The following is a 26,692-nucleotide window of genomic DNA, read 5'->3' as shown; positions in this document are numbered from 1 at the left end:
ACGCCATCTCCCCGACTGGCCTTAGCCTGGGAGACGTGTATAGAGAAGGTGCCTGGGTTTCAGGATGACACATCAAAATCTCCCATGGCCGCTCTATAGGCAGAACATAGAACATAGCAGGGATAAGGTTATAAAGCTGATGGGATTCACATCTGACCTCAAGAGGGAAGATCAATTTCAAGCCGAAGGAAAGTACCTGGCAGAAGAGCACAAAGTTGTGGTGACAGACTTCCACGTGGAGCATTTCATTCACTGTCAGAGGTGAAAGCAGAGAATGTGTGTTCTAATTCCTTAAGGGCAGAAGCCTTATCTAGCCCCTTTTCAATCCCCCAGGGCCTTGCCTTGTGCGTGGCACATCTTAAGTGCTTGGAAAAGGATTACTGAAGGGATTTTCAAGAGTCAAGTTTACAAACAGTATTACAGCAGATGGCAGATTCCAGTTCCAAAAAGACTCAACAGGAGGATGGAATAAACCAAATCCAAAAACATGTAAATAAACAAGGACAAACGCAAAGTTCTTCAACCACTAGCCCAGAAGCAGAATTACAGTTAAACAACAATGTCTGCTAAAATGTTAAGGGTTTTGGCTAATGGCACACTAAGAATAGTGTGCTGAGGTTTCCAGCGATGAGTAGATGAGCTCCCACACTACACGAACACAGTAATGTCCACAATCCCCCTGAAAACAACAGCTCAAAGGCTCCCCTCTACTTTCTGGCCAGACATGGAGTATTTTGTTTAGCCTGAAGGATACTTAAAAAGGACAATGACCAAAAAGGGGGGGCGAGGGCAGTACTGAAAAAGTAGTTTGTCTAAAAAGAGACCAGGAAGGCCAAAGACTTGAAGCTTGGACCTAGAAGAGTAACTTCAAGACAAAAATGGTTGATCTGGAAGCCTTAGAAGGGATAGAGCAGGGATAGAGCACATATGCAAAGAGAATGGGACTTACTCTATATGGGTTCAGAATTAAAACTAACATGGTGGAAGTGGATATCAGTCCAACTTAAAGGAGGACTTTTAACCCATCTAAGGTGCTTCAGAATAGAACAGGCTCCCTCACTCATCAGTGGGTTTGTAGGCACTGGAACTCTTTGTGGCAAGGTCAAGCAATCACATGGCGGCAACAGTACAGGGGGAACTGATCCTCAAATAAAGCCTTGCAAATGAGAAGACTGTGCCAGGAATTTCAATTCTATAAGTGACAGAATTAAAGATGATCATCACCAAGAAAAGCCTTCCAGTGGAGAGATGACTTTGCCGGGGTCAGGAGAAAGAGCTTCAGGCAAAATGTTATACTTCCAATAGAGAAAACAGAATACACAAAGGCAAGGAAAAGCTAAAGTTTATGGCAAACTTGGGGAATGGTGAGTTTATCTGTTTGGCGGGACAGAGACAGGGAGCCCAGTCAGCAGGAGTAAGGGATGAAGCATAAAAGACGAGGAAGAGGATATAAAGCTGGGGCTCTAAACCCAGCTCAGGCACTCCCCTTATTGGCAAGGGGAAACCACTGAGAACTTCTGAGAACAGCCACGATCAAAATGGCATTTCAGAATGACCAGACTGGCATTATTACAGAAAAAAGCAAGACGGGGAATGAGATTCTGGTGGCAAGGAGAAGAGACAGAACATTCTGGCAACAATAAGAAAATATAGGCCTGAATTAAAGGAAAGGAAGTAGGACCAAAAAGAGGAATTCAAATGAAAGACACCGTACAGAAGAATTAAAAGGACTTTGTGACTGACTGAGTGTGGAGTGGGGAGTCAAAGACAGACACACTTGAATCAGGAAACCCAGACATATCAATGTGCCTAACAATAAGACCCAAACCCCCAAGACATCTGAAGTCACAAATGGTTCCCAAATTACTGACCCATCACAGCTTTATATCAGATGCTGAGAGTATATTTTTCACATACAAAAAATATAAGATTTCATAATTATGTCAGAATTTGAACTAGTCACCAAAAGTTTACTGAAGCATGTCTAGAAAAATTAACTCCTCTAAGAACGGAAAGGAGACAGGTGAATACTAACCAAAAGAAAGCTGGGATCTCCATATTAATATTAGACAAAATAAACTAAGGCAAAATAAGATTATTAATGATAAAGAAAGCCACTATATAATAAACATTTCAACTAGCCAGGGAGATTATAACAATTATAAACTAATAACAATGAATTATATGCCTCAAAATATAAATATTGACTATCGGTCTAAAGGAAAATGACATGATCACTAACTTAGTAGGAGACTTTGAAAGAACTCTTCCAGTGCAAAAACTGATACATGAAACAGACAAAACAAATCAACAAGGATACAGAACGTCTGAATAGCTCAACTGACAAGTTTCATCCAATGGACACAGAACACAGCCACTAACAACTAAAGGACACACATTATTTTCAAGCTTTAAAATTTATGAAAATGACTGCATAGAAGACATAAAATTAATCTCAACAAATTTCAAAAGAATAGTAAAATTCTGACACAAATATAAAGAAATCAGTAACAAAGGTATCACTATTAAAAACCCATACACGTGGAAAGGAGAAACACTTCTCCACAATTCATGAGTAAAATCAGAAAATATCTGTAATGGAATAATAATAAAAATTCAGTTTATTTCAAAACTTGTGAGTGCACACAAAGCAGACACCTGTAGGAAAATGTATAGGCTTAAATGAAGGCTCAAAGTTAAGGAATTAAGCATCCAGATAAGAAGTCAGAGGGGGTAAAAGCCTAATAAATGCCCCAAAATAGGAGGAATAAAATGATATAGATAATGGCAAAAAGTAATGCAAAAGAAGACAAACAAAACTAGAAGATCAAAAGAACAATTATTGGTTCTTTGATAAACTAATCAAATACACTCTCTTGCAAGATTAATAGTAAAGAGTGAAAACACAAGTATTACAGTAAGACAGTAAGACAATCATTACAATAAAATAATGTACAGCTACTATAGAGAAAACCGGTGAGAGAAAATAAGAATAACTTTAAGTCAAAGAGTTTTCAAAATTTGGATGAAGTGGAAAAATTTCTAGAAAAATACAACCTATCAAAACCAACTCAAAAGAAACAAAGAACTAGAAGAGTTCTTAAAAAAACTGGAAAATTTGATTGAATAGTTAGAAATCTTCTCAGAAAGAAAAAAGTCAAGATTCCTTTTTTGGTGAACTTTTACAGAAATAATCTCAGAGAACAAAAAAGCTGAGTACAAGAATGGAAAATCATGATCCTAATTTCTTTCTCTTCCCTCCATCTTCTTTCTTCCTCTCGCAGCCCTCCTTCTCTTTCCATCCCTAGGTTTCTTGGTGTGCATAATACAAACACAGTCAGCAAATCAAATCCATAATCATATTTAAATAATACATCACAATCAAGATGGGTTTATCCCAGGAATCCAAGGCCTAAGTTAGAAATTTTATAATTACCATCCATTACATTAACAAATTAAAGAAGAAAAACCTTAAGATGCATCTCAAAAGAGGAGGGAGAATGTGCAGTGAAATTCAATGACCATTTAGGATCAAAAACTCTTTGGAAAGTAAGAATAATAAGAACTTTCCTTAACTTGATAAAAGCCATTTACAAAAGCCTGCAACAAACATCAAAAGCATTTTCTTAAAGACAAAGAACAAGATAGCGAAGTACATTACCACCATTACCTATTCTGCATTGTGCTGGAGAGTGTCGCCACTACTGTAAGATGAAGAATAAAGAAAAAGAAAGAATATAAATATTGGGGGAAAAAAAAAGGGTGCCTGGGTGGCTCAGTCTGTTAGGTATCTGCCTTTGGCTCAGGTCATGATCCCCAGGTCCTGGGATCAAGTCCCACATCTGGCTCCCTGTCCCAAGGGATCCTGTTTTCTCCCTCTCCTTCTGTTTCTCATGAATAAAGAAAATCTTTATTTTAAAAAAAAAAAAAAAGATTGGAAAAGAGGAAACCGAACTGTCACTATGTGTACTGCTACTGTCTATATAGAAAACTGAAGGGAACATATACATAATAGTCAATTATGAAATCAATATAAAAATGTGAAATTAACATTTCTATATGCCTTAAACAGTTTGGAAGTCATTTAAAAATTATCATTTACAACAGCAACAAAAAATCTAAAGCAATAATCCCAAAGATGTACAAAGATTTTAAGGAAAATATGATAAAATTTTACTGAAAGACACCAAAGACAACTTAAACACAGAGTCATATCATGTTATGGAAACAGACTCAGTGTTTTGGTCTCCCCAAACATATTAACGGACTCAAAGCAATTCTAATCAAAATGTTTTTCATGGAACTTGACAAGCCGATTCTAAGATATAAAGCCAGAGTAATTAAGAATGTATGGTATCTGCACATGACAGACAAGTCAAGCAGTGGAACTGAACAGACAACCCAGAAACAGATCCACGTATATACGTAAACTTGATGGACGGCAGAATGAGCACTGCAGGATGCATGAGGCAAGGACGGACTATTTAATAAACGAAGCTGGGGTAAGGTGATCCATATGAGAAAAAATGAAACTGGATCCCCTGTCTCATAAAATACAACAAATCAGTTCCAGGTGGACTAAAGGCTTAGATGCTAGATGCAAAAGAATAAAAATTTCAGAAGATACTGTATGAGAGTATCTTGATGACATCCATATCATAAAAAGTTTCTTCAATGAGAAACAAAAAGCCTGCCTCTAAAGGAACATACTGATAAATTCTACAACATTAAAATTAAAAACTTCTGTTTAGGAAGACACTACAAGGAACCTAAAAGATAAACTACAAACTGGGAGAAAATGTTTGCAACATATTTAACCAATAAACGACTAGTATCCAGAATACCAGAAGAATCCTAAAAATCAAGAAGAGAAAGAAAGCACTAATGAGCAAGAGGCAATACCAGAGACAGACGTTTCACAGAAGAGGGAACACAAATGGCTCATAAACACATGAAAAGATAACGGATAACTTCATTAGTTATCAAAAAAAAACTGAAAATGGAAATGACAAAAGGAACTCTTTCAACACCCTTGCAGATTATCGAATCTTAAAATCTGAACAAGTACTGGCATTAGGGTTGAACTAGGGAAGTTCTTATACACTGCTGGGGGTGTGAATAAATTAAAATAAATTGGTACCACCACTTTGGAAAACAGTTTGACATCACCCAGTCAACCTTCCCCTAACTCCTAGCATTTGATTCCCAGGTACAGAGCTTACTAAAAAAGTATATAAAAGTGCACCACGAAGAATGCACAAAGATGCTCAGAGCAGTGTTTTCCTAACAACCCAAACGGGAAAGAAACCATTCAGAACAAACCATCTAGAGAATAGATAAATAAACTGCAATGTATCCAGACATGGAGAAAGGACACAGTAGGAAAAAAAAAATAAGCTACACCACTGTACATCATCATGGATAAATCTAAGAAAAAGAAAAAAGTGTTATGTCAAATAGGCAAGTAATAGAAAAACACACACACTATAGGATTCCACTTACATAGCTGAGAAGCAAGCAAAACTAAAACTAACTTGGGGTATACTCAGAGATTGTAAAGCCGTAAGGAAAAGCAAGGTAATGATTAACACAAAATTCAGGGTGTGGTTACAAGGTTGGGGGGCGGGCATGATTGGGATTGGTCCCACAGGAGCTTCCAGGTAACTATTTCTTTTCTCTACTCTTTTTTTTTTTTTAAGCTTATTTATTTATTTTAGGGGCACCTGGATGGCTCAGTCCATTAAGTGTCTTCCTTGATCCCAAGGTCCTGGGATGGAGCCCCACATTGGGTTCCTACTCATTGGAGAGCCTTCTTCTTCCTCTCCCTCTGCTTCTCCCCCTGCTTGTGCTCTCTCTGTGTCAAATAAATAAATTAAAAGTTTATTTTTTTTTTTAGTAATCTCTACACCCATCATGGGACTTGAACTCATAACCTCGAGATCAAGAGTCACATACTCCTTTGACTGAGGCAGTCAGGCGTCCCTAGTAATCTATTTCTTCAGGTTAGTGGTGGGTACATGCATGTTCAGTTTCTTATTCTTCTTTAGAGTGTACATATATATTTTATATATTCCTGTATTACTTTATATATCATCAGAAAATATTTTAAAAAAATAACTAAACTCTACCAACACACAAAAAGGCACACAAAAGGTAACCTTCAACAGACACCTGAGCCAATAGTTCCTTTAAATAAACAATAATGTAGACAAAGAAAAAAACTAACCCTTACCCTGAATTAGGAACTAAAGTACAGCTCACCCACAAAGAGGCTAAGTTCTGTATACAGAGGAATCTAAGAAAAGCTAAGAGAAAATTGAGAGAATTACTTTACACTGATTAGGGCTCTTCATCCATGCAGCTGTGTGGCCATAAACCAGGCATCACGCTCTCCATTGTCCTCTCCCTCTCTCCCCAGAACCGTGCTAGAGCTTCATGCTACTTCCCCAGGCAAACTACACTCGGGCAGCAAGCAATTCACACTACTATCCCAGGCACCTTCCCCCACCATACGACCCACTTCTCTCTCTGGCTGACCACTGCTCCAAGGAGAAACATTACACTTCCAAACACTACCTATAAAAGGGACCGTACAGTCTGGGCCGTGACCTCTCCTACCCCACCTCCCATACATGCACACTTTCTTTGTTTCAGCCACCTATCTTTTCTTTTGCAGCACTTTCCAAGGTTTGGATTTCACTTTTTGGACTGGTGATTATTTGATTAACAATTCTCTTCCCTTAGACAGTAAGTTCCTCGAAGAGGGGGGCATGTCTGGTTTTTGCTTACCATCCTAGGCTCAGAAACTTGGCAGGGAATGCTGCAAATAGTAGGACCTCTTAACAATGTATTGAATGAATGAATGGTTGGAAGAAAAGATACTCAGGCCTAAAGCAGTCACAACCCCCCTGACCAGCACTGCAGGATAGCAGGATAACAGGATCCTGAAAGATGTGAAACAAAGTAGATTCATGGCCTCATCTCTCACTCCCAAGCCTCAAGGGGAGAGTCCATCTTAGACTGGTAGAGGATCCTTGAAAAAACATGATCCGTGGAACAATGTTACACCGCCCTACACAGATGATGAGAAGATCCGTGTAGCTCTCATTTAAAAACAAAAACAAAACATTCTCTTACAAACTTGGAGCAAGAGTGGATCTTTCTGATAATACAGTAAGATAAACTCAGTATATATCTTCTGAACATTTTAGGTTTGAAATTCCACCTGAAATCATGGATTATAATAAAGCTTCTGAAACATAAGTACGTGTAGTGCTGCTATGTTCAGAACACAAACTTTGCAGCTTCTTCAGTTTTTTAAAGCTTGGTTCTTATAATTAATCCACTATTTAATAGAGTGGAGAGCCTTTGCCAATAGTTCTATTCAGATAGCTTTAGCTTACACAGCTCATAAGCGAAATCCTTTTAACTGCTGTGTCCATTAAAACAAGAATATAGGACATATGCTGACAACTGTAATTTAAAATATCAAGTAGAAAATGAAGGCAATTTCTCCCAGTAAGAACTAAACCCTTGTTTTCCTGAATCATTAGGATACTCCAAGGATAGAAATAAAATCTAAATTGGCTGGTGAGCTTACTTGAAATGACACGAGGATACTTAATACTACACATGCAAAGGTATTTTATTCTTTGCTCCAAAGAACATCTCTGGGTTCTAGTAGGGTATCAAAAAATGACATCCCCAAAGAAGAATTCTGGGTATGTATGTGGCCTGGGGTTATAGGCAAGAACGAGTCTGGAGAAAATAAGGTGGTCAAAGCAGACATCACTTTCACATAGCACTCTTGTCTTTTAAAGACCACCACAGAATTTTAGATCTATGATGTAACATATCCACTGCAAGACTGAAAAAAGTGTAATTAAACAAAGGGCAAATATGTTATGATAGAAGTGTATTCTATTCCTTGACATGTTCTTATAAGACTAAGAACAGATGCACAGTAGACTTCTAATGGTGGTCGTTTTCCTGCTGTGCAAGTTCATATAAATAATAAAATGGGGCATAAAAACAATGAGAGAAACTCCACATTTGAAGTAATGTCAAATTACCACTTGAGTTAAATGCAAAGTTCATATCTGTGAGATCGCAAACCAGCACTGTGGATTATCTAATTATTCTGTTTATTTCATGTCACTCAGGGCACAAGGGCTTTCTTTTTTCATTCCTTTATTTAGTTGAGCCTTGCATGCAGACCACTGCACTTTTTACTTTAGTTCTTTCCTCCCCCGCCCCCCAGATTTATTCAAGAGACAGAGAGAGAGCGCACACATGCACATGTGCCAGAGGCGGGAGATAGAGAGGAAGAGACAGAATCCTACATATACTCCCTACTGAACAGGGAACCTGTTCAATGTAGCGTGTTCAACGTAGAGCTCAATTCCACAACCAGTGAGATCATGACCTGAGCTGAAATCACGGGTCAGATGCTCAACCGACTGAGCCACCCAGGTGCCACTACTTAATTTAGTTCTCTAATATTCTGTTACACTTGATGAAAAAAAAAATTTAACAAGCATTTCTATCACCTCTGTAATTTCTTAAAATGTACATTGGAAGAAAAAAATATATGTTTACTAATAAGTATAAAATAGAAAAGGTGCCCATGAATAAGAGATAATCTTTTACCAGCATGAATAAGCTTCCTTCTGGGATTTTTGCTCTGTGAACCTATGTTTTAGTGTGACCACTTCAGCTCACACAGCTTTATACATACTGCTTTTTCCCATCTAGCTTTCCGGTTATGATTTTTCATGACAGCAGAACATCACAAACCCCCCTGGACAGTGGGCTCCTTGATGAAGAAATCTTGACCTTGATCTTACCTCCAGTACAGAGTACAATGCCATCCAAGCAGGTGTTCAATAAATGTGGGGTTCAATTGGACTCTAACCACATTTAAAACAAATGAGCCACACAGAAGGGAAATATTTATAATTATAAATAATTATATTTAATAATTAAATAACTGATAATTATAAATAGGGTATGGATAATTAACAAAGACTTATAAATACTTCAGATAGATGTGGTATGATCTACAAAACTTTTTTCATAGGTGTATCTCCCCATGAGAAAAAGGAATAAATCAAATGGCTGTACCTGTTTCCTTAAGTCATGTCACAGATCACTCAACATGTCTCCTGGTCATGTGTTTAGTAATTTGGGAATGACAATCTGGGGAACATCTTGGAACTGATAGTTGAAATACCTTCTTCCTTCTCAACCAGCTTACACACTGTCTCCAGACTCAGGGACAACAGGTGGGTACAGATCCTGGGATGGCAGAGATCCCTTGAGCCTGACTCCTCAGGGATGATGTATGACTTTCCCAACAACACACTCTGAGTCAATGCTGCACACCAACAAACAGGTGGCATACAGATTTAAACATCCACTCACCTGCCCATCCAAACACCCACACGTTCTCTCTTATAACCTTCAACTCATTCTGAATTCCAACCTAAAGTACACAAGCATGAAGTTACAGATTTCCTTTATCATTTATCCCCATACATAACATCTCTGTAAGTAAAGAGCCTATATCCTTGTTTTATGCTAGGATATGAACAATAGAACACACACTGCAGTTCCTAGAAGAGACAGGTTTAGTATTGTGTAAAGAGAAGGTAAAGCTGCTTCTTTTCACTGAAGCTTTTAACTGAATTAGAACGGAAATTTTCAGCCCAATGACCATTTTACTGAGTGTCATTAATAAGCAACATGCATTTGACTAAGGTGCTAGGGTACCAAGTTGAACATGACCTTTGCCCTTTAGAACATTCACAGTCCAGACTTCTCTGAGTCCTCTGTCCCTGAGTCAGTAATTAACAACCAAAGCACAAAATCATTCCTTATGGAATCATATGTCTTAAGAATAAACCTCTACCATACCCCACTCCTAGACACATGATTATTTCAAATTTCATTCTTTTTTAACCTCAAAATGACAGCTTGGGTTTCTGTTCTTCACTGTGTTAAATTAACACAAGAATCCCCAAAGCAAAGACTGCATAAGGCCCAGCTGTTTGTGCTCAGGAAAGTACCTGTTGCCATCCTGACAAAGGCCCTGCGATGAGAAGTTAAGCTTCCTTTTCTTCACTGGGCAAACAGAAGAGACAACTGAAGCAGGGAGTGAGCACTTCACCGCGGGCACACACATCTAAAGCTCCAGCACATGGGTTTCTATGCCTTCAACTCAGTTCAAGCAGCTGGCACAGACCAACTAGAGTCCCTAAAGCCCAACTCCCACGTGCCTAGGCAAGACACCCCCTCCTTTGCCATCATTCAGAAGAAACCTATGTGCTTCTCTTTGGAAATAAGGATGGTTGTTCCTCCAAACTTCTGATCAAGTATCCTATCACTAAAAGACGGTTGGTAGCCATCAAGCATGATTTTTGCGAATAATCGTATGTTAAATATTAATGACTTTAATTTCTTCCTTTTAAAACAAACAGATATGCCTATTACAGTCTCCCTCCACTACAAGAAGATGATTCTCTGTGCTCCATGGGGTAAGTGCAATTCACTTTGGAGAATGAATGTAAAAATCGAAATCACAATTTTATATTATAAAACTCTCCAGGAAAAGGAATTAAGAGAAACATAAAATAAAAACATAAGGGGTGCTGAGTGGCTCAGTGGATTAAGCCTCTGCATTCAGCTCAGGTTATGATCTTGGAGTCCCAGGATCAAACGGCATTGGGCTCCCTGCTCAGCGGGGAGCCTGCTTCTCCCTCTGCCCCTCACGCACTAACGTTCTCTCCCTCTCACTCTTTCTCTCAAATAAGTAAAAAAATTCTTTAAAAAAAAATGAAAACAGAAAACATGATGTGTTTTATGACAGTATCAATTAATCATTAACTTTAAGAAAAGCACAGAGCTTCTATAAGGAAAAGAAAATACACTTAACAGCTACCATTTTCTTCAGTTTAAACCTTTCAAAAGGCCACACTAAGTAAAAACATTTAAAAATGAATCAGAAATTTGTTGACATCCACCCATTTAAAATACAGTCTGTCAAATTCTTTCAACATTCTGTTACTATCTATTTTTTTAAGATAAAAACCATTTCCTAGAAAGCTGTTTAAATTGAGAATAGTAAGCGAATAATCACTGATAAAACTATCTAAAATAAATATCATGTATCACTTAAAATCTGGAACCATACCTCAAGCAGGCCTGTCCCCCACCCCAGTCCCGACAACACACTCTGGAGCTCTATTTATTATTTTCCCAGCTTCTATTTATTCAGAAAAGTAGTCAGAGCAGGAAATGGGACAAGTCAAATGATCACAATCAATCTCATCACCTTCACAACATGCTGTGAGTGTAATTAATCCTCTGTTTATTTAGGGGACTTCACACCCCTTACATTAAGGCAGCGACTCCCTGCTGGCTTCGGTGGGGATAATTATGTTATAACAAGGATTGGGTTTCAATCATAATACACAGAAGAAAAAGGAAATTGTACTTGAAGTTGACAGTTTTTTTTTAAAAGCTTTCTTGTGACTCCATTCAAAGGACGCTCTTGACAAAGCTCTCCTTAAACAGAGCACTTTCCAAGTGTGATAACCACACGTACACCCCATTAATCAATGTAAGCCTCTTCTCTGAATGAGACATGAAGACAATCCGAGCACTGACAATTCTACATGAAGCAGAGAGGACTGGTTTACAAAACCAGACTACATCAAGCCCACCCGAACTCACCTGATCCTGTAAGCATCCTCCAAAGACCCCTGGTGGGTGAACAGGCCTCCGAACAAGGAGGAAAGGAAAGTACCAGTCTGTTCGCATAGTAGCTAATCTATAAAGGCCTGGCTCCAGCAAGCCAAAACCAAGGATCTGAGAAGACTAGAGCCAAGTACCGGGGACCAAAAATGAGTAAGGCCAGAGACAAACCTAACACCAATACCCAATCACAGCTCCAGAATGGGCTGGATGCAGGCAGACCTCCTTGTACCATATATGCAATGCATTCTCCAGTTCAAGGCCTGCCTATTTCACCTCTGAAACTTTCCATCTTTTTTTTACCAGAACTCACAGGTATGCTTTCTCCTCTAATCTCTACCTTAAGAAAATTAATGGAAAAATATAAAGCCTTGCCAACTCTATATTTACACACCTCTGTTTTTTTTTTATTAAAATATCATAATCATGATGGCCACAGCACAAGTACAAGTAAAAATGATACATGAGTTAAGTTTCCAAATTTCTAAAACTTCTCAAATATGCCAAACCTTTTGTTGTCAAGGTCTGGATTCTTCACGATTCGAGTATCTGTATGTATCAAGCTCCGGAGGGAGCTCATCATCTCAGTAATAGTTCACTACCCTTCAATACCTTTTAAACTCTTGGATAATCAAAAAATGTGCAAGACACTGAACATTACTGAGTTCTAGCTCTTAGTAAAAACAAAACAAAACATGCTATCCTGGAATAGTAAAAGCTGTTAGGTAAAAACTAGGAAAACCTAAATAAACTATGGACTTTTGTTTATAATAACATATCAATAATGGCTGGTTAATGGTGACAAATACACCTACCGATGTAAGATGTTAATCACAGGAGAACTGCATGTGGGTTATTTGGGAATTCTGTACCACGTTCATCATTTTCTTTTTTCTTTTTTTTTTTAGAAATAATAAAACTATTCTAAAATAAAAAGCTTACCTTCAAAAAAACAGTAGGAGCAAAATCACAAATAAAGAAAACATAATAAGCCAAAAAACAAAAAAAAAAAACACACACACAATAAAAACCCCCCACGAAATTTTAACATTCAGATACAGAATTCTTTCGCTAGTTTTCTCAATACATAGTTACAGGGAGCATTCACATCTTTACAAAGAGTTATTTTAGCCTGAAATCTGTGGGAACATTCATAATCCTATGATTTATTGGCACATTTCTTGTAAGAGAAGCCTAATGAAGAGCAGCGGTCCCCAGTGGGCACTGCTGAACTACTGGTGATAAAGGTAAAGAACCATTAAGTAAATCCTTTCTATATGAAACCCCACGGAAGGGATACAAATGAATGAATATTGGCATGCACTAATCTTTTCTTATGGAGATAAAACCCACTCCCATCCAGGATGAATTTGTGGATTTAATTAAAAATAAACAGTAAAACCAAAGAGCAACTTGACATGCCAGAATAAGCACCTTACCAAGAATGATTTCAATTCAAGAGAGGTTTAACTTGCTTGAAATTATGCACAATTGTTTCTTGAAATTTCTATATGCTAATCATTAGCAGCTAATGTAACGCTTGAACGTTTTGCCATTTATTGCAGAAGCAATTTCTCATACAAAAGTAAAACCTAGCCCTCTAGGTGGTTTTATTATCTAGTATACCTGAAATTACCTTCAGTACTGTGTCTTTACTCTGAGTATCGGTGCCATGAGGAATGGTAGCAATGTCAAGGTTCTTCCTCAGCTATGGCTCAAAATAGCATCACAGAGTTACAGCAGTGACCTCTTAAGGTACCTGCATGCCCTCCATGTCTCCTTCTCTGAGAAGGCCACACACTCGTGACAGAGTGGGCCCTGGCACCATGTGTGTGCCACATTAGAGAGCATCCCCACTGGGATCAAGGCAACTGGACCAGGAAAAGACATGGACCTATGGCCAGGTCAATCACATTCTTCCTCTGGGAATTACAAGCAAGGGGCTTCAGAGTTTCTCTCTCCTGAAACCAGGTGCACGTGAACTCAGGTATAAGACAGCAAGAAACTCTCCACGTGCATCAAGAGAGAAAGGTGGCAGGGACTTGTAGGAAGGAGCAACTCGAGTGACCACATGTCACCAGACATAAAAGCTGACTGCTGCACTTCTTCAGGACTTGAGCTCATGAGGCACAGCTGCCCTCCCCACTCCTGGCTTCCAGAAGATGACCTGTAACCTCCTAATCAATCTCCTATTTTTTACTATAAAAGTCCAAGTGCATTTGCCTTGTGTACCCAAATGGAGAAATAAGGATTTTAAATGTGGTCCTCTTACCAAAACATCATGACCCCAAGCTAACTGTGAACTCTCTCTTATTCATAATAAAGGGATACTACAAGGATAGATAAAACTTATCTAAATGAAAAAAGCCTCACACCCATTCTCACCCCCCCAACACACCACAGCTACAACCAGGAAATCTGTTCATCGTGATGCTTACATGTTTTATTCTTCTACTCCTCTGCATGATGGTTTTGTCCCAGCCTGGAATGCATCCATTCCCAATTATTATGATATTCATATATATAACAGTACTATGCAACCAGATACCATTGTTTATGTTTTGCTATTAATTTATTTCCCTTCTTCATCCAAACTCTCTTCCATACATCTTTTCCAGCTGTGATCCAAATGTTCCTGACTACTTCTTTATGGACATTCCTTAGAGACCCCAAATTGACATTTCTAAAACTCATCTTCCCTCCCTCTGTCTTCTCTTCCAACTTATGCCCTCTCTCCACTCTTGTGTACTTTCACCAAGTATGTTAACTGGCCAAGTCAAAATGTGGATCTCCTCTTTGACGTTTCCCCTTCTCACTCTCCCTGACATCCTGTCATTACTAAGTTCTGGCCCATGAGCCCCTCAAATCTGACCAGTCTCCTTCTCTGCTCACCCGGCTGGCTCAGTCTAAGCCTTCTGCCTGCATCACCTGCAAGCTGGTGAGGCTTTCTGGGTTAAGTCTGAGCTCTGCCCCACTCAATTCATTCCCTGTAAGGGGACCTGATGGCTCTTTACAGAATCTGAATCTCATCACATCACTCACCCAGAAACTGCATGGCTTAACCTCTTCAGTTGCTCCCTACTCTCCCAGACAGAAGGCCAAGCATCTTTAAGTGGCCAAAGCTCTACATAAACTCCCTGGCCTCATTTCTTTCTTCCATGCCTATACATATGATCCATCCATCCTGAGCTCTTGAGCTCTTTAAAAGAACCTTATGCTTCTGTTCCTACTGTGAAAGACACTCTGCTCCTGCTTCCCCATCTGCATCTGACCAACTCTTACTCCTCTTTTAACTCTCAGCTTCAACTGTTCATTCCAGAAGCTGTTTCCTCTATTCCCAAGGCTAGAAGTGTGGTTTCCTAAGTACCTCCACAGCATCCACGCTTCCCTACTGCAGCCACTCGCAGACTACGGCACTGTGCTCCCCTTCCATCTGTACTCCCCCCTACAAGAGCAGCTGGAACACAGGGTATCTCCCGCCCACCTGAGTGTCCCTATCACCCATCTCAGTACCTAGCATATATCGTAAGGCTTCACAGTCAGTGGCTGAAGACGTAAATAATTATGCTTCTACGCTCAATGCTGATGTTCTACCTTGGCACCTGAGTTACTGCCACACCCATGACTTTCGGCAGAGAAGTCAAGAAAAAGAGAGGGCTCAATGGAAGAGATTTATGCTGTTCCCAGACACATGACCCTCTCCTCTACAAAAGCACATACACAGAGAAAGCAATAGAAACAGTATAAAGCAAAGATGAGGTCCCAAGTTTTCTAAAACTTTAAGATTCCAGGGCTGAAATGGCTTTACGGTCACTCACAACTGAGGAAACTAAGGTGCAGGATTTATCAAATTAGAATTATTCAGTGACATAATGGCTTCCCTCCACTGACTTTGCACCTCTGTATCCAAAGGACCACAAAATAAGACTGAGTGGAGCAAAATATGCTAAAAAACAGTGAAAATAATAAATGCACCAAATGTATTAATCACGGTAAACTATCAGTTCAACGTAAAACGGCTAAGCACATCAAAGACATTTTTGTTCTTTTCCCTATAACCTACTACCTTTAAAAAACTGTACTAAGGAGAAAAGGTGTGATTTAACACCTTCATGACAAGCTCAAACTTAGACTAAAGACAGCCAGTATTTTAGATTTTAATTTTCATTTTTTTAAAAAGAAACAACCAAAATTTTTCCATGTAGCAAAAAACAAAGTCATTCCCTATTTGATCTCTCGTGTTTCAAAATACACAATGCATTAAAACCACAAAGTCTCAAATTTTCTTCAGTGGGCAGATACTTCTTTTATAATGAGAAAAATACTAGTTATCTTTTTAAGAAATGCTATGCTATAGATACTATGTTATAAAGGAAAATGATTTCCAGGGTACTATTACAAGGATAAGACAAGTTACAGAATGATTAAGTGCAGTATTATTTTCACTGTTTAAAAAATGCACTGGAAAACAAGTAGAGGAAATATTAAAATACTAATGTGGGCTGCACTGAATAAAGAGATGAAGTGACTTCTAAAGTCTTACCGCCGATGGGAGGAAAACATGGAACCTATTTTACAGCTCATGCTTTTCTCTCCCCACTTACATAAAAGGTTGTGAACTTTCAGAGGGTCAGAACTATCCCTGTTACTGGTAAGTGCAGCTCACCAGGAAAGAAATGAGGGAAGGGCAAAATCTACTGAATGTAGCTGAAAATGTCAATTAAAATAAGAGGAAAAAAAAAAGTAAGAGCCAATGCATAGTTTTTAAAGTGCTATGTTTGTTTGTTTTTAATGATGAAAAATGCTCTTTCAGTTGGCTCTATAGGTAACTTTGAATTTAATGAAAACTGACTGTGTTCCTAAGGGACTGTGATGGGGCCACACAGGTGCTTATTCACAGGGACCCAAAACTTCAGGGGGGGAAGAGATTAAGCACTTCAATTATTACAAAAGAGGCAGGCATGAGATGTGCCCATATGTTCTTAAACCAAGTGCTATGGGAACATCCAGGAGGAAGATGAGTGAGTCATTAATTCTTCTTCCTATAGAAAAAGCTCCCTAAAGGGAGGGCTTTTTTCTTTTCTTTTCTTTTCTTTTCTTTTCTTTCTGTGTGTGTGTGTGTGTGTGTGTGTGTTTTCCCACATGGCATGGGTAAAGAAAACTGGTTGTCTAGGTGGCCTGTCTGGGAAAACATAAAATCCAGACCCAGAAACCCGGAGACTGTCACACACCTAACTCTTAGAGGCTACATGACCTCAAGCAAATCCCTTTCTCTGGCGGCCACCCAGGGAGCATCTGTGGCCCTGACCACCGCACTCGAAATTTCCAGGGAAGCTTACAGTGAAGGATGGCAGGGAGCGTTTCTCTCCAGAGAAATAATTTGCCATCTGTCACTCAGAATAAGAATACAGGACCTTCCATTTTGAAAATCTGCGAATATGCGAATATGTTCTATGAGACACTGGTATCACAAGGAAAAATAACTACACAGTATAGAGTACAACTTAGGATTTAACTGTTGCCTGAATTTCATTAACTCAAAGTAAGAATGACTTTGCTATCCACATTCCAGCAAGTTTTTGCTAAAGTGAACGTCTGACTGTAAAAAGGAAACGCTGTTTCGTGCTCATTATAATTTAGTACTTGTCTGCTATTTTAAATACAATTTTGGTCTTTATTATTCTAATCAAAAACATCAAGTAGAGATGAAGGAAAATACAGAACTATTTGAAAACATAAAAATAAGAAGCTAGATTTCACTGATAAACTAACTGGGAAAGAAAGACACCAGGTGAAACATGAGGAAGAAATTCATTATGAAAATCAAGAACATTCACTGCTGTATAATTAATTTACAACCAAGACAGTTTGGTAAACACAATACTGGAAAGCTCAAATGTGTTGTGTTTGAAAAATTAAAAATTAAATTAGAAAATTTAATAAAATTCAGGGAAATGAACAAATATGTTATTTCAGGGACAGAAAAATAGCCAGGCTCCACCACAGTTAAAATATGACACACAAAACGAAAATAAGATAGCCTATTTAGGGAAAAGAAAGTTGTGAACAAATCGGTAAAGTCAAAACAATTTTTGCAAAGTAATTAGAAGAGTTCTTGCTGGCTTCCCTCTCCTGTCTCACTTACCAATACACTATATCTCTTTGAAAAAAATGACTGTTATTATAACAATTATTAGGGACCTAGGAATTGCATTTCATTTCCTGCCACTTAAAACCAAGGGAAAAAGGATTTTATGTGCAAGAAGGTGTGCTAATCCCCACATAGACACGAGGACACACACCCTTCCACTTTAATGCAACACGATCTTCTCTCTAGTTAATAAGGAATGCCACAGAGAAAAGAGGTGCTCACAGAAATGGGATCCTCACACAAACCTCAATGCTCATTACATGTTTATAAAATCCTCACCCTGAAGGGAACAAGAAAAACCCGTACAAATAGTCTATTTCAATTTAATTTTATTATGAAAACAACAGGAAATGGCAGCAGGGTACTTGATAAGCTCAATTAGCAGGAGGATGAAATGAATTGATGACGTGCCATGATGACCTCAGGGGTTAAAGATGCAGTTTTCCATCTGGCGACACAGAGATTGCCACCACAAACACCGCTGCCACCTGCTGCATGGCAGTAGGCATTATGTGAGCAGACCACTGGTTCCTCCATACAACACACAGAGCCCTAAGTTGTGTCTTATTTCACTCTGCATGTAATTGCTTCCCAATAGAAAACAAAAATAAATTCTACACAGTGGCTCATTCAGAATAGGCACTAGAGGTAAACTAATGCACTCACTGACCAATCGCAGCAATGTGACAATGACCACGACTGTTGCTCTTCTAAGTCCAGAATGACACCGTGCCATCATTTTCCTGAGCACCTAAGAGACACCACCATCCGGAGCTCTATTTGTGTGCTCTCAATTAATCGTCCTCTGCTACCGAAATGGATAGCGTGGGCAGAGCTGTTGAACCTCTTCACAAAATGAAAGCTCACTGCCTTTTTAAACTCCATAGGGTTCCCTGACGGAGGAGGCGACGGTAAATACTTTGGGCAAAGCTTGCCTATACCACGTTGGTGAATATTCGGTCCCTTAGATGCGTGTTTTAGTTATCAAGAATCATGTTATGAAGCTTTGAATGTTGTCTTTTTTTATACTCTGAAGAATAGAATCTGTAAGCTAGCAGTTAGCCAATGGGATGACAGCTGATTAGGTCTGTGTCCCATGAGGTTTGCAGAGATGCCCACATGCACACACATATATACACACACACTCACTCACATCCCCACTGTAAGTAATCTGCAGACACAAGTTTGGATACTCAAGGATGGAACCTTGAGATTTTATATTGGATAGTCAAAAACACAGCAATGAATACTCACAACCCTCTGTCTGCATGCCTGTTTTCTAGGCTAGAACCATGTTTCCCAATAAAATTAACTTTTCACCATCTGTACCTCCTCCTGAAGCAAATTTGCAAAGCTCCCCATGTTGATCTTCTTTAAAATGTTTGGTAGCTAGATGGGGTTTCTTTTTCATTACAACTTACCTCCCAGGCTACTTCATTTGCTTCTTCCTGGGTCAAGAGGCATTCCAGAAATGTGAGCATGTAAAATTCATAAGTAACTCAAAACTTACTTGGCTTTCTGAATCCACACACAGTAGTCTGAGATGTAGAGATCATTCAGAATATAAGCAGGGTCGTTTTCCTGAAAAATTTTGTGAACATCCAGTAGACATTTTAAAACTGCACTTTTACCTAAAGACAATTAAAAAAAGAAAAAGAAATCATTCTTGAAAAAAAAAACCCACATCTGATTATCTTAAACTGAAAAATTCAGATACTGCAAGGTAATATATTTGTAGCAGGTCAAAATCTTAACCATGATTTTAAAATATTTTTAACATTCTTTTATTGCATGAAATCTTATCAGTCCTATAAAGCCCAAAGCTCTTTATTTTTTCCATTATGAATTATGAATAAATCTTATGCTCTACTTCTATAGCTAATTAATTGTGGTTACTATAAAAACAGTATAAAACACAACTAAGTACATTAAGCAAATAAGAGGAAACTTTTCCTCATGAAATGAATATTTAAATCCACCACAGTTTTAATTATAAAATATTCTTCTAATTTAAGCTTTCAAAACACCATGAAGAAATTATATTCTGGTTTTTAAACTTCTTTATTTTTTATGTCAACATTTTTTGTTAAACAATTATCTGGTACTAACTTAAGTGTTCGCACCTTAAAGAACTGAAGAAAACACAAGACTGAAAACTAAAATATCACAGCACTCACTCAAAAATAAGCTGACAAAATCACTTGGAAAAAAGCCATCAAGTACTAAACTCTCCTTGAATCTAATTACTTCCTCCAGGTTGTTAAATGAACCCAATTTTAATCCCAACAAAAGCCTCCAAAAGAAACCTTGGACAACTCAACAATTCCCTAGGTGTCCCGAACTTCAGGACATTCCCTGAAATGTACTGACTCCTAAGGCAAATTACTACTAAATCTAGAGTAGTGTCACTTCCTTTGATCAGTAAAACACAGCATTCTCAGTTTAACAGTTTCATTCTTATCTTTATAGTCCCCAAACATAAAAATACTGTATATCACTTTGCTAAAGATCCTGGATGTGCTTTCATCAACATTTCCCACTTGACTTTTAAACAGGATAAAAGAATCACGAGCTAGATAATGACATCGCAAGGTGCCAAAACTGTTGCCACTAAAATTTTAACACAATTAACCCTAGAAAATACATTTCAAAGGAGCAGGGACTTCTGTTTGATTGATTTTTTTTTAAAAAAAGATTTTATTTGGGACGCCTGGGTGGCTCAGTTGGTTAAGCAGCTGCCTTCGGCTCAGGTCATGATCCCAGCGTCCTGGGATCGAGTCCCACATCTGGCTCCTTGCTCGGCAGGGAGCCTGCTTCTCCCTCTGTCTCTGCCTGCCTCTCTGTCTGCCTATGCTCGCTCTCTCTCCCTCTCTCTCTGACAAATAAATAAATAAAATCTTTAAAAAAGGATTTTATTTATTTATTTTATTTATTTATTTTATTTATTTATGCCATCCTGGCACCCCATGTTTTAGAACAGAACCTTGCAGCATCAAATTTATAATTTCATTATTTTAAGAATGAATGGGGGCACCTGGGTGGCTCAGTGGGTTAAGCCTCTGCCTTCGGCTCAGTCATGATCTCAGGATCCTGAGATCGAGCCCCACATCAGGCTCTCTGCTCAGCGGGGAGCCTGCTTTCCCCTCTCTCTCTGCCTGCCTCTCTGCCTATTTGTGATCTCTTTCTGTCAAATAAATAAATAAAGTCTTTAAAAATAAAAAAAGAATGAATGAATGAATAACATAGTGATCGTCTACTTCACACTCTTGCACTTCCTTTCATCTCAGGACCTTATACGGTAGCCCTGAGGATTCCTCCTGGAAACATCCCTCACTGCGGTCCTTTCCCCTCCACTCCTGGTACACTATCCTCACCTGTACTCTCATCATTTCATGCCTTGACCATAAGATCTTCCTATGTCCTCACATTGCAGACTCTCTCCTTCTAATCCCCTGACACCCGTCTGTACGGACTGCTTTCCTCAAGTCCCTGCAGCTGCACATGCTTTCAAGGTCCTCTCCTCAATTGGCTCCCATACCCAGAGCTGCCTTTTCTTCTCCACTCAACTTAATGGCATCTTACCCTGCCTTCAGGGCCTAGCCTAAGACTTCACACTTTAGGAAGCCTGGGCTCACCTCCTTGTCTTTGGAGCTCTCTACTGACTGCTGCAAAGAAACATGGAAACAAAATAGGTGATCCTCCTCAGAGACTTCCCTGCTCATTTCACAGCAGCAGAAGCTCAGGTTCAAGGTAGTAAGATACTCACAGGACCCAAATTCTGAACTGACCAGCTTGTGGCTACCCATACGTTCTTGGCCCATTCTGTCGCCAACACATTTTATTATTCCAGAGTTAGAAATTAAGTTCAAAGCAGGGGCCATGCCTTTTTCAAAAATTTTAACTATGCGGCTTCCTCACATGCAGATGGGAAGAATGCCAATAAAAACCCCATTGCTCAATTGGTTAGAGAAACAAATACTTAGAAGGCCTAAAACTACATTTGGTTAAGTGAAGACCAGAACTGGGACTATCAGTGTGGCCCAGGTTAACTGTATCAAATTACTAGTGTGGACCCCCCCATGGCACGCCTATTTTCATTACGAAGTATGTGATGTTGAAGGCAGAGTTTGATGACAGGAGGCAGGAAATACAATCAAAACTCACAGAAGTGATGAAACCAAGTTAGCCATGTTATCCCAAGAGGGAAAAAAAAAAAAGAACTAAAGTGTAGCATTTCTTGAACAGTTTTAATTGCCAAGAGAAGAAAATATCAAGGTAAGCATATGCCAATTTCTTACTTTCTCTCTCTCTCTTTTTTGGGGGACAGGGTTCAAGGAGGAGTTTACTTTTATAACCACCAACTTCAAGTTTTAAAAGTTAATCTTAAGTCTCTACAAAACAACAACCACCACCACCACCAAACAAACAAAAGAAAAAAACACACACACAAAAGTATTTACTTGAAATTTTCACAAGCCTGTGTATAGTGTGACAGCCCAGAATCCTGCACCTCGAGATGCCATGCCTTACCAAAAATGCAGGATTTGGAGCAAGACCTCACAGCAAATAACGGAGTGAAGAAAGAAGGGAGATATACTGGCTTGAAGGACAGTGGGAAAAAGGAGCGAAAAGGAGACTTAAAATGGGGTGGGTTTAGGGAACAACAGGAAAAGATCATTTGGTTGGCGCAGGTGGTTCAAGCAGGGAAATGGGGAAGAGGAAGCAGGTTGAGTTGGGAGAAAGTCAGAGAGTATCAAGGGCTGGGGTGACAGGTATATGAAAGATGAGGTATGAAGGCCTGAATGCAGTTGTGGACAGCAGGGATAAGAGGCCCAACTCCAGGGATTTTTATTAAGAAGGGTATGGAAGTAAGGTCACTCATGTGTTTAATGAAAATACAAGGCAACCACTACCTTAATGAAATTACACAGCTTCCCTTAGCAGACATGCCTCGTGTAAGATTGACCCCTTGCTAAAGGCCACAGGCAAATTCACATCTTCACTATCACCAAAGAAAAATAATAATATAAGAAATGTCAAAAACAGGGGTGCCTGGGTGGCTCAGTGGGTTAAGCCGCTGCCTTCGGCTCAGGTCATGATCTCAGGGTCCTGGGATAGAGTCCCGCATCGGGCTCTTTGCTCAGCAGGGAGCCTGCTTCCCTCTCTCTCTCTCTCTCTGCCTGCCTCTCCATCTACTTGTGATTTCTCTCTGTCAAATAAATACATAAAATCTTAAAAAAAAAAAAGAAATGTCAAAAATAATAATTGTTTTAATTTAAAGAGAAGTTACATTGTATTTGTATGTTTTGACTCCTATTTTCTCAAAAAAAAAAAAAGAAGACAAATACACATAGGAAAAAACCCATTTAAATACATTTACACCCAAACAATATTAATGTGTATCTCTGCATTCACTGAAAAGGTACCTAAGTGCCTGACATGTGCCCACCACTGTTTTACATGTGAAATTACAGTTGCTTACTCTTCTTTGTACTTTCCCCTTTTCAAGATTTCCCCACAACAAACATTTATTTGTTTAACAAAAAGTTAGACACACACAGCTACACAGCCAACCCTTGAAATATCAGCAAAGTATGCTAAAAAGTTTTAATTCATATTTAAATTCTCTTTAAATTGTAGTTTTGAACAACTGAGAAGCAATATTTAGATCAGGTAATTTTAGAAAATCACTTGCAAGGCAGTTTTGAAAGGGACAGTTGTGCGCTCTTGGAAAGCTGTGTTTTCACGGTATGTCTCATTCAAACTATTTTCACAGTATGCTATGTGACAAAAAAAGGTAAGAGATAACTAGGCTACTGGCAGTTGACAATCTAGGAAAATAAGTACATTTAAATCATCCTTTTTCCAACAATGTGTATTGTTACCCCAAGGTCGTACTTGGGTCTCTTTTGTTCCCACTAAATCACCATAGTCGATTATAGCCACAGAGCCAGGAGACTTGTGAGGCACGCAGGTTTTTTTAGTCTCTTTTGTACTGACTGCTCTTTCTCTCAGGTTGTCAACCACTTATCTAACAGCTATCAGCAAAGAAAAAAAAACTGGCCTTGCTCCAAGCTGTCACATGGCCAGTGGCCAGAAGCCTTCGGGACTCAAAGCACCTGGCTCCCGTGGGCCTTTATCCGATTGTGCACTCAGCACATAGCACATAGGTATAAAAAAAGGCCTAAATCAGAGGACATTTTTCCTGCTCAAAGGCACTGGAGGAAAGTGACCGTTTTCAGCCAGTTCACTGCCTGGTCCAAAGCAGGAAAAAAGAAGGTGCCTTGCACAGTAACCACGGTAACTGTTTTCATTACAGCAATGCCCCAACAGGCATCTCCAAGATGCTAAATCTCCAGAGTTAGGGATTCTCCAGATCGACACAGTCTTTACTTAAGCCAACTGTAACCATGGAAGAAAGGCTTCGGGGACCCAGATCTTTTGTTCACTTATGAAGGCAGTTTAAAATTAGTATCCTGGTATTATAAGTGACAAGCACCATGAATGTATTACCTCAGGGAAAATGATTGTACAATAACAACACAGAGAAACATAATGATGACATAAAGAAAAATATGCATGCTGGCAACAAGCAGGTGGGCAGTAAGCAGTATTTAACACATTCTCTGGCTATACCTTCTCCAGCTTTCCTTTAAAGAGAAAGCAAACTGGGGAATGTGGTGGCTCAGTCAGCTAAGCATCTAACTTTTGATCTCAGCTCCCGTCCTGATCTCAGGGTTGTGAGTTCAAGTGCCCACACTGGGTGTCATGATAGGCATGGAGCCTACTTTAAAAAAAAGAAAGAGGGGTGCCTGAGTGGCTCAGAGGGTTAAGCCTCTGCCTTTGGCTCAGGTCATGATCTCAGGGTCTTGGGATTGAGCCCCACATCGGGCTCTCTGCTCAGCAGGGATCCTGCTTCCTCCTCTCTCTCTCTGCCTGCCTCTCTGCCTACCTGTGATCTGTCAAATAAATAAAATCTTTAAAAAAAAAAAAAAGAGAGTGACAGAAGGAAAACTAATACCACACCTGTCCTGTTCTGGACAGATGTGGCATTTCAGGCTAATAGATCTCAAAACAGAGACAAGACTGAGCTACTGTAAATCAGAATCCACTGGCGATTTGAAATCTTCCTAGCAGGTCAGGTTTGGCTATAATGTCTTACTGACAGACCAGCTGATGGTTGGAAGCACTTAAAAAATAGCTCCCCTCACTAAGAAATGATCAGAATGGTGGATTTTATTTTATTTTTTTGGCCAGCAAAAAGAAAAATAATATAAATTGCTAACTATATAATAAGAGCTAAATTTCTTTTCAAGTTCTGATACATTATAGCTGCCATGTGGCTGTCGTTTTCTGGGTATCTAGTTTTACCCTTTAAAGTTGTGAGCTATGTAAGGCAAAGCGCCAAAAGGAGTAAAGGAGAAAGATGTGGTTATTTAGAATACTTGAAAGAAAGCACTCACTACTTGATCTTTATTTACAAAATCAACTCAAAATAAAAGCCAACACTGCTATCATTTTAAGATGATAGATATTGGTTAGATTTCTGGGATTCTGATGAGACCACGTTATCAGAAGGAATAACTTGAATTACTTCTAACATTAATTTTCATAGATTACTGACCATAAAAATGGAAGGGTAATTGTGTCAAATTAATCAAAATTAAGAGAATCAAAGTCAATACCAGGCCCTGTTAGAAAGTAGCTTAAAGTCAAGTCCCTAACAATTAACACAAACATACATTAAACTCGGCTTTATGAATACTTCTCAAAGTATTTGAGAACAAATATTTCACTGTTTTATTCTCAAATTCCTCATATGGTTATTTAGGCCCTTACATTTCAGAGTTATAATATTAAACACATATGAAGCAGTAAGAGTTGCTATTTTGAGCACAAATTTATGATCCAGTATCCATTTTTGAACATTTTTAGTTATTAGAATTACATACTTTATTATTATAGCCACAAACAAAATTAACAGAAAGCAAACATAAACTTTGTAGATGTTCCCTTTGTGTGGAATGCATAACTGCAAGTCCAAACAAACTTTGTAGATGTTCCCTTTGCATGGAATGCATAATCCCAAGTCCAAACCTAATTCACCATCAAGTCTCAAATCAGGCAGTACTGCTTCTAGAAACGGGCTTCCAATGTTCCCTCCAGCTAATTTGGGTTCTTTCACACCCATCTAATATATGGGAGTTAGCAGTTACTCACTTGCTCTGCATCAAGTACCTTCCACACATTAAATCATTTAACCCCATCAATTAGGTACTTCCTGGTTTCATAAACGAGAAAAGTGAGGTTCAAGGATATGGAGTTGGCCTAGATTACAGCTATGGAGCAATAGTCAGGACTTGAAAATAAGTCCTTCTGCCTCCCAGTCACTATATAATAAATACTGTGTCAATATTTATCACTGGTGTGGCAAACTCCTGGACAGGAAAGAACATGGCAGCTTTTTACCTTTCTTCCCTCATCTAGAACAATGTCTAGCAAACTGTAGGACCCTTTTCAGTAAGGCTGGTTGTTAATATAGTCTGGAGTACATAAAGCACAAGTTCAGAAACACTTGGTCAAATTGCTCAGCTAGTGTCTAGTTATAACACCTATGTGATCTATAGATTACCTTGTGCCAAGACAAATGTGGAATATCCAATTTGTTTGTGCCTCCTTATTATGTCTATTTCCTGACACAAAAGAATGCAATTATGCCAACTTTCTTACAACACTATACCATCAAAAGTTCAAATAATGGATTTAACCCAAGGCTGCCTTTTGCCT

The 26,692-nt window shown here is 38.9% G+C and overlaps 1 protein-coding gene across 2 annotated transcripts in view; it reads right to left on the bottom strand.

The window, feature by feature from the left end:
- The window catches only part of SHQ1 (SHQ1, H/ACA ribonucleoprotein assembly factor), a 102,920-nt gene that overhangs the window by 22,990 nt on the left and 53,238 nt on the right, over nt 1–26,692 (bottom strand). For both annotated transcript variants that reach the window (XM_004738366.3, XM_004738367.3), the window contains one exon: nt 19,416–19,536. In XM_004738366.3, coding sequence (XP_004738423.1) covers nt 19,416–19,536 — 121 coding nt within the window. The remainder of the gene's footprint in view (nt 1–19,415; nt 19,537–26,692) is intronic.

This window comes from Mustela putorius, unplaced genomic scaffold (assembly GCF_011764305.1).
Source record: "Mustela putorius furo isolate JIRA1106 unplaced genomic scaffold, ASM1176430v1.1 tig00000095_pilon_pilon_pilon, whole genome shotgun sequence".
NCBI classification, from domain to species: domain Eukaryota; kingdom Metazoa; phylum Chordata; class Mammalia; order Carnivora; family Mustelidae; genus Mustela; species Mustela putorius.
Note: the sequence above shows the minus strand (reverse complement) of the source record. Positions and strands in the feature narration are given on the sequence as shown.